Source organism: Pongo pygmaeus, chromosome X, assembly GCF_028885625.2.
Source record: "Pongo pygmaeus isolate AG05252 chromosome X, NHGRI_mPonPyg2-v2.0_pri, whole genome shotgun sequence".
Classification (NCBI taxonomy): Eukaryota; Metazoa; Chordata; class Mammalia; order Primates; family Hominidae; genus Pongo; species Pongo pygmaeus.
In genome coordinates, this window is record NC_072396.2 from 84,820,922 (window position 1) to 84,837,817 (window position 16,896).

The 16,896-nt window shown below is 38.2% G+C and overlaps 2 protein-coding genes across 11 annotated transcripts in view; one reads left to right on the forward strand and one right to left on the reverse strand.

The window, feature by feature from the left end:
• HMGN5 (high mobility group nucleosome binding domain 5) overlaps positions 1–2,964 on the reverse strand; it is a 94,479-nt gene extending 91,515 nt beyond the window's left edge. For 5 of the 9 annotated variants that reach the window (XM_063660329.1, XM_063660328.1, XM_054471129.2 and 2 more), the window contains exon 1: positions 2,758–2,964. The gene's annotated coding sequence lies outside the window, so the exon portion shown is untranslated. The remainder of the gene's footprint in view (positions 1–2,757) is intronic. The other 4 variants (XM_054471132.2, XM_054471130.2, XM_054471131.2 and 1 more) reach the window with 4 other exon arrangements.
• SH3BGRL (SH3 domain binding glutamate rich protein like) overlaps positions 2,758–16,896 on the forward strand; it is a 104,248-nt gene continuing 90,109 nt past the window's right edge. The window contains exon 1 of one of the 2 annotated variants that reach the window (XM_054471134.2): positions 2,758–3,268. In XM_054471134.2, the coding sequence (XP_054327109.1) occupies positions 3,224–3,268 (45 nt within the window). In that variant the 5' untranslated portion in view covers positions 2,758–3,223. The remainder of the gene's footprint in view (positions 3,269–16,896) is intronic. The other variant, XR_008497055.2, reaches the window with a different exon arrangement.

A 16,896-nucleotide genomic window follows, 5' to 3' on the forward strand; every position in this document is an offset into this window, starting at 1 on the left:
CATTGTTTCAGCCCAAAATCTCCTTAAGCTGATAAGCAACTTCAGCAAAGTCTCAGGGTACAAAATCAACGTGCAAAAATCACAAGCATTCCTATACACCAATAACAGACAAACAGAGAGCCAAATCATGAGTGAACTCCCATTCACAATTGCTACAAATAGAATAAAATACCTAGGAATCCAGCTTACAAGGGATGTGAAGGACCTCTTCAAGGAGAACTACAAACCACTGCTCAAGGAAATAAAAGAGGATACAAACAAATGGAAGAACATTCCGTGCTCATGGATAGGAAGAATCAATATCGTGAAAATGGCCACACTGTCCAAAGTAATTTACAGATTCAATGCTGTCCCCATCAAGCTACCAATGACTTTCTTCACAGAATTGGAAAAAACTACTTTAAAGTTCATATAGAACCAAAAAAGAGCCCACATGGCCAAGACAGTCCTAAGCAAAAAGAACAAAGCTGGAGGCATCATGCTACCTGACTTCAAACTGTACTACAAGGCTACAGTAACCAAAACAGCATGGTACTGGTACCAAAACAGATATATAGACCAATGGAACAGAACAGAGGTCTCAGAAATAACACCACACATCTACAACCATCTGATCTTTGACAAACCTGACAAAAACAAGCAATGGGGAAAGGATTCCCTATTTAATAAATGGTGCTGGGAAAACTGGCTAGCCGTATGTAGAAAGCTGAAACTGGATCCTTTCCTTACATTGTATACAAAAATTGACTCAAGATGGATTAAATATTTAAATGTAAGACCTAACACAATAAAAACCCTAGAAGAAGACCTAGGCAGTACCATTCAGGACACAGGCATGGGCAAAGACTTCATGACTAAAACACTGAAAGCAATGGCAAACAAAAGCCAAAATAGACAAATGGGATCTAATTAAACTAAAGAGCTTCTGCACAGCAAAAGAAACTATCATCAGAGTGAACAGGCAACCTACAAAATGGGAGAAAATTTTTGCAATCTACTCATCTGACAAAGGGCTAATATCCAGAATCTACGAAGAACTTAAACAAATTTACAAGAAAAAAACAACCCCATCAAAATGTGGGCAAAGGATATGAACAGACATTTCTCAAAAGAAGACATTTATGCAGCCAACAGACATATGCAAAAATGCTCATCATCACTGGTCATGAGAGAAATGCAAATCAAAACCACAATGAGATACCATCTCATGCTAGTTAGAATGGCAATCATACAACAGATGCTGGAGAGGGTTTGGAGAAATAGGAATGCTTTTATACTGTTGGTGGGAGTGTAAATTAGTTCAACCATTGTGGAAGATGGTGTGGCGATCTCTCAAGGATCTAGAACTAGAAATAACATTTGACCCAGCAATCCCATTACTGAGCATATACCCAAAGGATTATAAATTTTTCTAAAATAAAGACACATGCACACGTATGTTTATTGCAGCACTATTCACAATAGCAAAGACTTGGAACCAACTCAAATGTCCCAGTGATAGACTGGATTAAGAAAATGTGGCACATGTACACCATGGAATACTATGCAGCCATAAAAAAGGATGAGTTCATGTCCTTTGCAGGGACGTGGATGAAGCTGGAAACCATCATTCTAAGCAAACTATCAAAAGGACAGAAAACCAAACACCGCATGTTCTCACTCATATGTGGGAGTTGAACAATGAGAACACATGGACACAGGACAAGGAACATCACACGCCGGGGCCAGTCGGGGGGTGGGGGGCTGGGGGAGTGATAGCATTAGGTGAAATACCTAATGTAAATGCCGAGTTAATGGGTGCAGCAAACCAACATGGCACATGTATACATATGTTACAAACCTGCACGTTGTGCACATGTACCCTAGAATTTAAAGTATAATAAAAAAAAAAAAATAAGAAGGTGGCCTCTGGAGTTCCTGACTCTGGAATGTACTAACTATCTGATTTTAGGAAAACTATTTTTCTGAGTTTCAGTTTCTTCATCTGTAAAATTAATGTAATAGTACCCACCTCTTGAGGTTGTTTTAAGGACAACATGTTAAGAGATTAATTTGGAATTAGTATTTAAGACAGATTGGAGACTGTGGGTAGGGAACAGTTAACAAAGCGTTTGTAATCACTGAGCCTAGGCAACGACAGTAAACCACTAGACTGGAGACAGTGGAAAAACAGCAAAGGAAAAGAAGTAGGACAAGCGACTGACTCCTTCTCTCCACTCTCATTCATCTTGCAAATTCCTTTTTTTCTGTTCATTTAACATAATCTGGGAACCTAAAACTACACTTTGAAGTATGTGGTCTGTCTCTGGACATTATCAACTGTTTGCTCATTTCCTTAGAGCTACAAATAACCATCTGATCTCTCTCTTCACCATTTCAACATCTGCAATATGTTCTCCCAAATCCCTTACTTCAGTCAGTTAAAAAGCAAAACAAAACAAAAATCATCCATCTTTTTACACAATATTTTCAATCTTTTCTTTGTAATTTCTTCCTTCATTCTTAAACTTGCCAATCAGGCCTCCTGCAAATTCCCACGGAAGCAGGGTTCCCTAATTTAACAAAACACAAAATTCAAAAAGAAAACCAATCCTGCCATTTCTGGGCTTAAGAAACCTGAAACTTTCCTTCAAAACTCTGCAGCATTGCTCAGTACTTTAGTGCCTAATTCCTACAACGAGCTAAGATCAGAAAAATCACTACGTAACAGGAATCTTAAAATGCGCAAGGCTTTGAGAACATGGGTTTTCAACATACAGCTTGCTCTTTCAGGATCTGTCTTCTTATTTGCATATATTTCTGAGCAGGAAGTTATGCGCAGTACTTTTAGTCTCCGCGTGAAAAGGTCCTTCATGCTAATCTAATTCAATTCAGTTCTCCTTTTTCTTTCTTCTTCTCCTCTCCCTCTTCTCAGGGAAGGAATCGTCAAAAATCAATGTTTCAACAGATCTCGCGGTGCTATTCGAGATTCCCTATTAAAAAAAAAAATAGAATTGATGCAAACAGCCTGTTCCTTCCGGGGTTTTGGGCTGGAACTGCAGCGCTTAGAGAGCCCGGTGGAAGCTGCTAAAGGCGGAGGCGGGGCTCTGGCGAGTTCCCCTTCCACCTTCCCCCACCCTTCTCTGCCAACCGCTGTTTCAGCCCCTAGCTGGATTCCAGCCATTGCTGCAGCTGCTCCACAGCCCTTTTCAGGACCCAAACAGCCGCAGCCGCCGTTCCCAGGATGGTGATCCGTGTATATATTGCATCTTCCTCTGGCTCTACAGCGGTAAGGAGAGTGGGGAGTCCACCTTTGTTGTTTTCCTACACACCAGTCCTCTGCTGCCCCAGAACCATTAAAATGCAGAAGTTCCTCTGGCAGCTTCTCCTTCGGAAGACTCATGCATCCCCCATCCCACCCTTCTTCTTCCTTTTTTCCCTTTGTTGCATCGATTTCATTTTTTTTCCCCGTAGAGTTCAGCTTTGTTTGCTTCGTGACGTTGGGGGGCACATTTCTCCTTTGAAGGAAAACGAAAGCTACCAAGTTTTGGGAGATGGGAGATGGTGCTATACGGTCTTTAGGGTTACGTGAAGTCAAGTAAAATCGCACACTGGTGAGTTTCAAGAGTGAGACATTTGATGAATACGCCCTAAGTACTGAGGCAAGGAGGAGTGCACTTCTGTAAAGGATGGGGGTACACATGCTGTAACTGGTGGGAATTGAGTGGAGGCCTACCGAGGCATTGTAATTATTCTGGGTGAGTGAGACCCTGGTAACAGAGTTATTTTGAGAGTGTGTAGAAGAAAGTGGTTAACTTGAGCTTGAAGGCCTGTTAGAACTAGACAAATTGGGAGGGGAAGTTGGGAACAATGACGTAAATTTTTTTAAACTTAATATGACAAGAGATTCAGTTTTCCCCCCATATTGTCCCTTATTTTGACTTTTTCTATTCTTTCAAAATATTTTACTTTTAAATTTCTCTCACTGCTTCAAATATATTGAGAACTGGATAGGGAGCTCAGTGGCTTCTTGTGTAGTGGCAGGCTGAGTGGCTGCTGCTTCAAATGATAGGACTTTCTCTTTCATGGATTCACTTACTCTTAATTTAGAATAACAAATTTTCAGCAGCTGTCGGGAGAATATGATAAACTGGGGTGCAAGATGAGTGTATATCCATGATAAATGAAAGTGCTTCTGCTTTTTACAACTCAAGAGAAAGGCAGACAGTGGCAAGAACAGATGTGTGGGTTCAGGTTGTAGGGTATAGGAACCCCTTCCCTCTTCTTGAGCTTTAGAGCAGCAGCTAATCCAGGTTGTTGTGTGTTTTTATTTTTTGGCTTGTTTATTTACACCTGAGAGGATGTGGAATGGAAGTGGAGGTTATGTTAAATCACAAGAACCTTGATATTTGAACTTTGTCTTCTCTGGCCACCATGTGTGGATATGTTTATGCAATTTTGAATCTTACATTTTTTGAGTAAGTTTAGGTTGAAAAAAAAAGAACACCTTTTATATTTCCTTTGGACCTAATTTTATGAGCCTCTTGCTGTATTATTTTCCATACATGTTGTCTAATATTTCAACGTAAAATTTGAGTTGCTCAGAGTCTCAACTCAATCCAATAATTGTAAAGTCCAGCTTAATGCCTTTAGTTAAACCCCTAACGAGACTGAACAGATCAGGCAGTTAGTTTTGCTTTGGGAGTCATACAGTTTCAATACTGTTATTTATTCTTTGCTTTCTCCTTCCTCTACCCCTTCTTCAAAAGTAGATTCAAGAAGAAACTGCTTTCAGAATTTCTATTCAAGTAAGAATAATTGTACCTCTCTTTGTTAAGTCTTAAGTTTCGAAGAGCCTTAGAAATGGCTGCTGTCTTCTATTATTTCCTTTATTGGACTCCTTTTTTTTTTTTTTTTTTTAGATTTCAACTTTTATTTTAGATTCAGAAGGTACATGTGCAGGTTTGATACATGGGTATACTGTGCAAGGTTTGGGGTACCATTGAACCACTCACCCTGGTATTGGGCATAGTACCCAATAGGTAATTTTACAACCTTTGCCTTCCTCCCTCCCTCCTCTGTAGTCTCCAGTGTCTATTGTTCCCATCTTTGTTGGACTTTATTGTTGAAGACCATGCAAATGGCAGATGTTTATGGTATTTGTATTTTATTTCAATTTTTTGTCATGGGTAGTTAGAAATTTATCTACTGTAGTAATTACAGTTCATATGAACCTGTTATCAAAACTCTACTTCATAATGGCAAAATAAATCCTTGCTTTATTATAATATTACAACGCTTTTAAATAATACGGAAACAGTGTAAAGTGAGTACTTCTTTGGAACATGAATGGAGTGGTGATTATTTACTTCAGAAAGGCACTTTTCAGTTTGCTGTACTAAAGTTTTCCTTTAAGATTGATGCCCTGTTTGTTTTAATACATAAGTTAGAAAGATTTGAGCAAATATCCTGATGGAATCCTACAATTGCACATAGTGAGATACTTCAATAAGTGACTAAGTTTAGTTGTCTGAAGAACAGTTAAAAGCTTCTTTGCTTTGGATTGGTAGTAGCTGACTGTTTCTTAATCTTCCTACTGGTTGTCATTAAAAAAAAACAATAATAGATGTTATACTGGTTATACTGGGCAGAGTGGGGGATCTGGATCTGTGATAATTGGCAAGACAATGTTAACTTATTATGGTGGCGGGCGCCTGCAGTCCCAGCCACTTGGGAGGCTGAGGCAGGAGAATGGCGTGAACCCGGGAGGCGGAGCTTGCAGTGAGCAGAGATCCCGCCACTGCACTCCAGCCTGGGCAACAGAGGGAGACTTTCTCTCAAAAAAAAAAAAAAAAAAAAGAGGGCCTAATAGTGAAGAGTAGCACTTGCTTCTTGAAAGTTTAGAAATGAAAACAAGTATGTTGGTCTTTGCAATGGATTTCATTTTTTATTTTTATTGATATATCATAATTGTGCATATTTATGGGGAACATATGATATTTTGATACATGCACACAATGTATGATGATCAAATTAGGGTAATTAGGATATCCATTACCGCAAACATTTATCATTTATTTGTGTTGGGAACATTCCAAATATTCTAGCTGTTTTTCCTAGCTATACAGTAAATTGTATTGGTAACTATAGTCACCCTATTGTGCAATTGAACAGTGGATCTTATTCCTTCTATCTAACTGTATTTGTGTACTCATTAACCAACCTCTCTTCATCCTTCTTTCCCCCTACCCTTCTCAGCCTCTGGTAACCACCATTCTACCTAATATCTTCATGGGATCGACTTTTTTAGCTCCCACATGGGTGAGAACGTGTGGTATGTCTTTTGTCTTTCTGTGTTATGTCTTAGTTCACTTAAAATAATGTCCTCTAGGCTCATCCATGTTGTCACAAATAATAGAATATCATTTTTATGCCTGAATAATATTTTATTTTGTGTGTGTATATATGTGTGTATATATGTGTGTGTGTGTATATATATATATATATATCACATTTCCTTTATTCATTCATCCATTGATGGACACTTAGCCACATATCATAGTTATTTTGAATAGTTCTTTAATAAACATGGGAGTGCAGATATTTCTTTGATATACTGATATCCTTTCTTTTGGATATATACCCAAAAGTGGGATTGCTAAATCATGTGGTAGTTTGGTAGTTCTATTTTTGTTTTTTGAGGAACCTCTATGCTGTTTTCCATGGCAGCTCTAGATCATGTGATAGTTCTATTTTTGTTTTTTTGAGAAATCTCTGTGCTGTTTTCCATAGCAGCTGTACTAATTTACATTCCCACCAAAAGTGTACTAGTATTCTGCTTTCTCAGTGCCCTTACCAGCATTTGTTATCTTTTTGGTAATAGCCGTTTTAATTGGAGTGAGATGTTATCTCATTATGGTTTTGATTTGCATTTCCCTGATGGTTAGTGATGCTGAACATTTTTTCTTATACCTGTTTGCGATTTGTACGTCTTCTTTTGTGAAATGTTTATTGAAATCATTTGCCATTTAAAAAAATTGGATTATTTGTTTGTTTGTGGGTTTCTTTTTTGCTACTGACTGACTTCCTTATATATTCCACATATTAATCTCTTGTTAGATGGATAGTTTGAAAATATTTCCTCCCATTTTTAGGTTTCTCCTTACTCTGTTGATTGTTTCCTTTGCTGTGCAGAAGCTTTTTAGCTTAATATAGTTCCATTTGTCTATTTTTACTTTCATTGCCTGTTTTTGAGGTTTTACCCAAAAAATCTTTGCCCAGACCAATGTAATGGACTTCTTGATGGTAACCATAATAATGGCCGTCAGTAGAAACTCTTAAGTATGTCAGATACTATCTCATTTTTTAAAAATAATCCTTTGAATTAAGCACTATGATTATCTCTATTTTTCAGAGAAGGAAATACAGTATACAGGTTCAAAGAGTAAATAACTTTCTCAAGGTTACACAGTTGGTAAGCAATAGAGCTTGAATCCAAGCAAGGTGTTTGAATCCAAAGAATATGTACTTAACCACCAAGAAATGCATCCTCCCAGTGATTTATGGCAACTAGTAGGCATGAGGAAATAAATTTGAACACGAGTAAGAGGTAGGGGAGGAAGTAAGTCCTGTAAGTGGAAGAAGAGTTGCCTGAGCATGTGCATATAGGGGAATAGAGAAATGGGCAGCTAGTGTGTAGGAGGGATATTGTGTCTAAAAGGGAATGTCTGTAAGTAGAGTAAGTGACTGCTCACCCAAGGCCAAGAAGATAGAGAAGACCTACACAGTTGGAAAGCCTAAACTGGTCTGGTATAGGTCAAGGTATAAAATTCAGGCCTTAATACTGTTTAGTTTGATGGGAACCATTTAACAAGAATGCAGCTTCCAAGTAGTCTGTCTATATGAAGTGATTTCTGCCGTTCAGAATTGTTTATACATGTCTTAACTCACTGTGACACAGGTATATGCCACGTTTTGTTTCTTGAGATTGTAATGCCTTGTAAATTTACATTTAATGGAAAATGAATAGTAATCTCAGAGCCTATATAAGTCAATAAATTGCAATAACTTCTTAACAAAAATCAACATTGGCCTAGGATGAGAATTGCTAGAGAGATGATAGCTTGGAGAATTTTAACTGGTTTGGGAGTTTTTTCCCTATACTTATTTCCCCAAGACCCATAATGATCTCCATTTCATGGCATCTATGTATTCTATTTGTGCCTTGGTGTAGAAATTTTAAGATTGTGGGAAATAGATGATTTCTTAGGGTTTTAATTGTGAAGTAACTTTTAAAAATTGATGTATTTTATATAACTGATAAAACAGAAGCTAGTTGTAGCTTGGATTGTCCATAAATTAAATATACATAATTTTTCTCTATGGTTGTACACTGCACAATTTATAACAACAGATAAAACAACATTCTTGATTGTGTAATTAGTCACTAGTCACAGTATTTTCTTCATCTGGATAATGTAGAAGAGCAAGACACAGTTCTTCATTATGTGGTTCTCAAATAATTGTATTTTAGGTGCAGAATGTTTTGCTGCTCTGTCTCTGTATTTATACATTAAACACTGATTTTGTGTATGCAAGGATTTTTGTCATATCTTCCAAAGTTTGTTTGAATGTTGTTTAAAGGTGTTCATAGAAGATGTTCACTTAGAAGACTAAAATTAGAAACTTAACCAAATGACTGGGACATGCTTTTTGGAGGTCCCAAACAGTGGAAAATGGCAGCTTTCACATGGCAAATGTGGAGACTCAAGATCAGTGCTTTCAAATTGATGCTTAGTATTTGATGGCTGATTTCCTAAATTTCACAGAAACATTGTAAGAACTTGGCCCAAAAAGAGGCTGATCAGTGATCAGTGATGGTGATTCTTGGGCTTTTAAAAAGATGCTTAAATGTTGAATGGTTGTAGGGAAGAATATATTGTGAAAGTCTAGTAAAAGATTAATTATCTGGGCTGGGCGTGGTGGCTCACACCTGTAATCCCAGCACTTTGGGAGGCCAAGCCAGGCGGATCACGAGGTCAGGAGTTCAAGACTAGCCTGGCTAACATGGTGAAACCCCGTCTCTACTAAAAATACAAAAAAAAAAAAAAAAATAGCCAGGCGTGGTGGTGGGCACCTGTAGTCCCAGCTACTTGGGAGGCTGAGGCAGGAGAATGGCGTGAACCTGGAAGGCAGAGGTTGCGGTGAGCCGAGATCGTGCCACTGCACTCCAACCTGGGTGACAGAGCGAGACACGGTCTCCAAAAAAAAAAAAAATCATTATTTGGAAGAAGAGAAAGGTAAAATGGACTTATTTCTAGCACAAAGACTAGTTATTTTGTTGAGGAAGGGTTTTGATCAATAAACCCTCCACCAGGGTTAGCCTAGGGAAAAAATAAATAAACCTCAAATGTCAATCAGATTGAATGTTCTCTGTAGCTAATCTTTAAAATCTTTTATGAAATATATATTGTGCAATTAACCATGTATCATTTACAAAAACATTTCCTGCTTTAATGGAATTATCAAGGTTGAATTTTGTATTTCATTTCTTACTGATACAAGTAAACAGATTAAGAGAGAAGCTGCTGGTTAACTATCTGACCATCTGTTTGCTTTCAGATCTACTTTGCGGCCCACCAGGAGGCCTTTTAAACCCGGTCTTTAATTACTTTCTTCAATCCAGACCAAGGTTAAACAAAAGTACATTTAGAGAGACGAGGCGGTTCATTTATGATGACTGTTTTTATTAATATGAGAGACAAAGCTGACTTTTTACACTTGGATAGCAGAGAAGAATCTTAAGCAAGGAGATTTTTTTCTAGCCCAGGTCTTGCATGTTGGTTTTATTAGGTTTGCTTGAAATCTTGCAGATTGCCAGAACATCAAGCAAAAAATTCAAATATAAGTTTAAAAATATCATAACAAATTCAAAGACTGTATGTTTAAGTATTCAATGATGCTAGGTTTTTTGTTGTTGTATTGCCCTTTCGTTAGCATAACTAAGTTTTTTTTTATTGTTATTATACTTTAAGTTTTAGGGTACATGTACACAATGTGCAGGTTAGTTACATATGTATACATGTGCCATACTGGTGTGCTGCACCCATTAACTCGTCATTTAGCATTAGGTATATCTCCTAAAGCTATCCCTCCCCACTCCCCCCACCCCACAACAGTCCCCAGAGTGTGAGGTTCCCCTTCCTGTGCCCATGTGTTCCCATTGTTCAATTCCCACCTATGAGTGAGAATATGCGGTGTTTGGTTTTTTGTTCTTGTGATAGTTAACTGAGAATGATGATTTCCAATTTCATCCATGTGCCTACAAAGGACATGAACTCATCATTTTTTTTTCTTTTTCCATTCAAACATCGATGCCTTTTATTTCACTTTCTCACACCCCTAAGTTTATTTATTTTTTTTTCTGTGTTTAAAAGGATTTTGCTTACTGCCTTATTTTATTTATTTATTTATTATTATTATACTTTAGGTTTTATGGTACATGTGCGCAATGTGCGGGTTAGTTACATTTGTATACATGTGCCATGCTGGTGCGCTGCACCCACCAACTCGTTGTCTAGCATTACGTATATCTCCCAGTGCTATCCCTCCCCCCTCCCTCCACCCCACAACAGTCCCCAAAGTGTGATGTTCCCCTTCCTGTGTCCATGTGTTCTCATTGTTCAATTCCCACCTATGAGTGAGATATGCGGTGTTTGGTTTTTTGTTCTTGCGATAGTTTACTGAGAATGATGATTTCCAATTTCATCCATGTCCCTACAAAGGACATGAACTCATCATTTTTTATGGCTGCATAGTATTCCATGGTGTATATGTGCCACATTTTCTTAATCCAGTCTATCATTGTTGGACATTTGGGTTGGTTCCAAGTCTTTGCTACTGTGAATAATGCCGCAATAAACATACGTGTGCATGTGTCTTTATAGCAGCATAATTTATAGTCCTTTGGGTATATACCCAGTAATGGGATGGCTGGGTCAAATGGAATTTCTAGTTCTAGATCCCTGAGGAATCGCCACACTGACTTCCACAATGGTTGAACTAGTTTACAGTCCCACCAAAAGTGTAAAAGTGTTCCTATTTCGCCACATCCTCTCCAGCACCTGTTGTTTCCTGACTTTTTAATGATTGCCATTCTAACTGGTGTGAGATGGTATCTCATTGTGGTTTTGATTTGCATTTCTCTGATGGCCAGTGATGGTGAGCATTTTTTCATGTGTTTTTTGGCTGCATAAATGTCTTCTTTTGAGAAGTGTCTGTTCATGTCCTTCGCCCACTTTTTGATGGGGTTGTTTGTTTTTTTCTTGTAAATCTGTTTGAGTTCATTGTAGATTCTGGATATTAGCCCTTTGTCAGATGAGTAGGTTGTGAAAATTTTCTCCCATTTTGTAGGTTGCCTGTTCACTCTGATGGTAGTTTCTTTTGCTGTGCAGAAGCTCTTTAGTTTAATTAGATCCAATTTGTCAATTTTGGCTTTTGTGGACATTGCTTTTGGTGTTTTAGACATGAAGTCCTTGCCCATGCCTATGTCCTGAATGGTAATGCCTAGGTTTTCTTCTAGGGTTTTTATGGTTTTAGGTCTAACATTTAAGTCTTTAATCCATCTTGAATTGATTTTTGTATAAGGTGTAAGGAAGGGATCCAGTTTTAGCTTTCTACATATGGCTAGCCAGTTTTCCCAGCACCATTTATTAAATAGGGAATCCTTTCCCCATTGCTTGTTTTTGTCAGGTTTGTCAAAGATCAGATAATTGTAGATATGCGGCGTTATTTCTGAGGGCTCTGTTCTGTTCCATTGATCGATATCTCTGTTTTGGTACCAGTACCATGCTGTTTTGGTTACTGTAGCCTTGTAGTATAGTTTGAAGTCAGGTAGTGTGATGCCTCCAGCTTTGTTCTTTTGGCTTAGGATTGACTTGGTGATTCGGGCTCTTTTTTGGTTCCATATGAACTTTAAAGTAGTTTTTTCCAATTCTGTGAAGAAAGTCATTGGTAGCTTGATGGGGATGGCATTGAATCTGTAAATTACCTTGGGCAGCATGGCCATTTTCACGATATTGATTCTTCCTACCCATGAGCATGGAATGTTCTTCCATTTGTTTGTATCCTCTTTCATTTCCTTGAGCAGTGGTTTGCAGTTCTCCTTGAAGAGGTCCTTCACATCCCTTTTAAGTTGGATTCCTAGGTATTTTATTCTCTTTGAAGCAATTGTGAATGGGAGTTCACTCATGATTTGGCTCTCTGTTTTTCTGTTATTGGTGTATAGGAATGCTTGTGATTTTTGCACATTGATTTTGTATCCTGGGACTTTGCTGAAGTTGCTTATCAGCTTAAGGAGATTTTGGGCTGAGACAACGGGGTTTTCTAGATATACAATCATGTCATCTGCAAACAGGGACAATTTGACTTCCTCTTTTCCTAATTGAATACCCTTTATTTCCTTCTCCTGCCTAATTGCCCTGGCCAGAACTTCCAACACTATGTTGAATAGAAGTGGTGAGAGAGGGCATCCCTGTCTTGTGCCATTTTTCAAAGGGAATGCTTCCAGTTTTTGCCCATTCAGTATGATATTGGCTGTGGGTTTGTCATAGATAGCTGTTATTATTTTGAGATACATCCCATCAATACCTAATTTATTGAGAGTTTTTAGCATGAAGGGTTGTTGAATTTTGTCAAAGGCCTTTTCTGCATCTATTGAGATAATCATGTGGTTTTTGTCTTTGGTTCTGTTTATATGCTGGATTACATTTATTGATTTGCGTATATTGAACCAGCCTTGCATCCCAGGGATGAAGCCCACTTGATCATGGTGGATAAGCTTTTTGATGTGCTGCTGGATTCTCTTTGCCAGTATTTTATTGAGGATTTTTGCATCAATGTTCATCAAGGATATTGGTCTAAAATTCTCTTTTTTGGTTGTGTCTCTGCCAGGCTTTGGTATGAGGATGATGCTGGCCTCATAAAATGAGTTAGGGAGGATTCCCTCTTTTTCTATTGATTGGAATAGTTTCAGAAGGAATGGTACCAGTTCCTCCTTGTACCTCTGGTAGAATTCGGCTGTGAATCCATCTGGTCCTGGACTTCTTTTGGTTGGTAAGCTATTGATTGTTGCCACAATTTCAGCTCCTGTTATTGGTCTATTCAGAGATTCAACTTCTTCCTGGTTTAGTGTTGGGAGGGTGTATGTGTTGAGGAAATTATCCATTTCTTCTAGATTTTCTAGTTTATTTGCATAGAGGTGTTTGTAGTATTCTCTGATGGTAGTTTGTATTTCTGTGGGATTGGTGGTGATATCCCCTTTATCATTTTTTATTGCATCTATTTGATTCTTCTCTCTTTTTTTCTTTATCAATCTTGCTAGCGGTCTATCCATTTTGTTGATCCTTTCAAAAAACCAGCTCCTGGATTCATTAATTTTTCGAAGGGTTTTTTGTGTCTCTATTTCCTTCAGTTCTGCTCTGATTTTAGTTATTTCTTGCCTTCTGCTAGCTTTTGAATGTGTTTGCTCTTGCTTTTCTAGTTCTTTTAATTGTGATGTTAGGGTGTCAATTTTGGATCTTTCCTGCTTTCTCTTGTGGGCATTTAGTGCTGTAAATTTCCTTGTACACACTGCTTTGAATGTATCCCAGAGATTCTGGTATGTTGTGTCTTGGTTCTCGTTGGTTTCAAAGAACATCTTTATTTCTGCCTTCATTTCGTTATGTACCCAGTAGTCATTCAGGAGCAGGTTGTTCAGTTTCCATGTAGTTGAGCGGTTTTGAGTGAGATTCTTAATCCCTGAGTTCTAGCTTGATTGCACTGTGATCTGAGAGATAGTTTGTTGTAATTTCTGTTCTTTTACATTTACTGAGGAGAGCTTTACTTCGAAGTATGTGGTCAATTTTGGAATAGGTGTGGTGTGGTGCTGAAAAAAATGTATATTCTGTTGATTTTGGGTGGAGAGTTCTGTAGATGTCTATTAGGTCGGCTTGGTACAGAGCTGAGTTCAATTCCTGGGTATCCTTGTTGACTTTCTGTCTCATTGATCTGTCTAATGTTGACAGTGGGGTGTTAAAGTCTCCCATTGTTAATGTGTGGGAGTCTAAGTCTCTTTGTAGGTCACTCAGGACTTGCTTTATGAATCTGGGTGCTCCTGTATTGGGTGCATATATATTTAGGATAGTTAGCTCTTCTTGTTGAATTAATCCCTTTACCATTATGTAATGGCCTTCTTTGTCTCTTTTGATCTTTGTTGGTTTAAAGTCTGTTTTATCGGAGACTAGGATTGCAACCCCTGCCTTTTTTTGTTTTCCATTTGCTTGGTAGATGTCCCTCCATCCTTTTGTTTTGAGCCTATGTGTGCCTCTGCATGTGAGATGGGTGGCCTGCTTTGGCTGGGGCACGGTACGCTCACCCCCTGACCTGCGCCCACTGTCTGGCACTCCCTAGTGAGATGAACACGGTACCTCAGATGGAAATGCAGAAATCACCCGTCTTCTGCGTCGCTCACGCTGGGAGCTGTAGACCTGGAGCTGTTCCTATTCGGCCATCATGAACTCATCATTTTTTATGGCTGCATAGTATTCCGTGGTGTATATGTGCCACATTTTCTTAATCCAGTCTATTATTGTTGGACATTTGGGTTGGTTCCAAGTCTTTGCTATTGTGTATAGTGCCGCAATAAACATACGTGTGCATGTGTCTTTATAGCAGCATGATTTATAATCCTTTGGGTATATACCCAGTAATGAGATGGCTGGGTCAAATGGTATTTCTAGTTCTAGATCCCTGAGGAATCGCCACACTGACTTCCACACGGGTTGAACTAGTTTACAGTCCCACCAACAGTGTAAAGGTGTTCCTTTTTCTCCACATCCTCTCCAGCACCTGTTGTTTCCTGACTTTTTAATGATTGCCATTCTAACTGGTGTGAGATGGTATCTCATTGTGGTTTTGATTTGCATTTCTCTGATGGCCAGTGATGGTGAGCATTTTTTCATGTGTTTTTTGGCTGCCAGGCTGTGGTGTGATGGCATGATCTTGGCTCACTGCAATCTCTGCCTCCCAGGCTCAAGCGATCTTCCTGCTTCAGCCTCTCAAGTAGCTGGGACCACAGATATGCAACACCAGGCCCGGATAACTTTTGTATTTTTGGTAGAGACGGGTTTTCACCATGTTGCCCAGGCTGGTCACAAACTCTTGAGCTAAAGTGATCCGCCCTCCTTGACCTTCCAAAGTGCTGGGATTACACGCGTTAGCCACCATGCTCAGCTGCTAAGATTTGACTTTAGTAATAGTAAAAACAACACTTATTTATGCATTGTATATGTCAGGCAAGATGCCCAGGGCTTTACCTACATTATTTTATTTAATTTATCTTTACAATAATATTTTAACGTAGTAATAACTACTATTAGATTCATTTTACCTAACTGGAGGGGGTATCTCTAAGATCCAGAAACATAGGTACACTGGTCAAGACTGAAGAGCTAGAAATGACAAGGCTGTGATTAGAACTCTGGTTGTTCGGACTTCAGAACCCACTCCTAAACACTGTGTTATTTACACATCCTATGTATATAGGTATTGAATAGAAATTGTCAATACTACATAAAAATCCTGTTATATGATTTTGAAATACAATTGCCATTCAAGAGGGGATGATGTGTAAGTAGGCAAATGTGTTCTCATTCATAACCTGTACTCGAGAGTGAGATGAGAGTTGGCATTGGTGGGCAGGCTGAGTGTAGGGAGGATAGTAGCACCATGTTCTTTTAAAATGTGGTTCTTTTTAAAAAAATCAAATGAATTAATTGAGGGCACACTTAAAAATAATATTTGTCTGTACTTTCTTATGCTGGCCTGTGTTACATACTGAATTTTTATGACTAATTCTCTCCCATGTTATGTGGCTATAGACCAACATAATTAAAAGGTGGTTTCTATGATTCTGTACATCTAAATTAACCAGGAAGGCAGTACTGCTATAACTTGTAAACTCTGGTTTTAGACTCTAGTCCTTGATTTCTGTCCCTTTGGCGTAGTCCTTTTTGGAAATGAGACCCTATCCTAGAGTTAGGTTCTAGCCAAGCCTTTCTGCTTGGGGGATTTCCAAAAATGAGTCAAGACAAATAAAATTTCACCTTTCAAACACCAGAGAATATTCATCTTAGGTAACATTTACTACATGGGAAAATTTTGTCTGTTTCACCATCACCTTTCAGCCAGTTGTTTCATTATAAGTGCAGCCTGTTTTTCTGTTAAAATTATGAGTAAATATATATTTAATAGTAGTTGTATGATATTGGAGACCGTTCTCTTCAGTATGTTACATCAAATTTGATTTAGAAGGAAGACAAGCATATACAATTACTTAATTTATTAAACATATGATCAATCATCTTACTTTAATTTCTCATGCAAATTGTCAGCTTTAGTGGGTAATAATATTAAGAACTATAATTCATTGAGTCAGGCACACCAGTAAGAACTTTACATGTATTATTTCATTTTTCTGACAACTCAATGAAGCCAGTGCTCTTATTATCTCTTTTTTTAAGAAGAGAGGCTCAGAGAACTAGCCAGGTCACAGAGCTAGTAAAGTACCCCCCAGGTTTGTCTGATTCCAGGACCCATGATCTGAAGCCCTATGCTATTCTTCCTACTTGATGATATTCACTAATTACCCACTCTGAATGCAGCTCTGAAACTGATTTACAAGTCATTGTAATACTTCTTTTCTGATGAACTTGAAAAACCATGAAAAATACTTCTTAATTAACTGGTCTATAGCAATACGTGGTCTATAGAAATACTAAGGATAATTCTGGTGGTCTGTTACATCAAGTGGAGAACTTGAGTTTATCAGAGGGGAAAATCAAAGTTATAAGAGCTCAGCATATACTATTAGTTAGAATG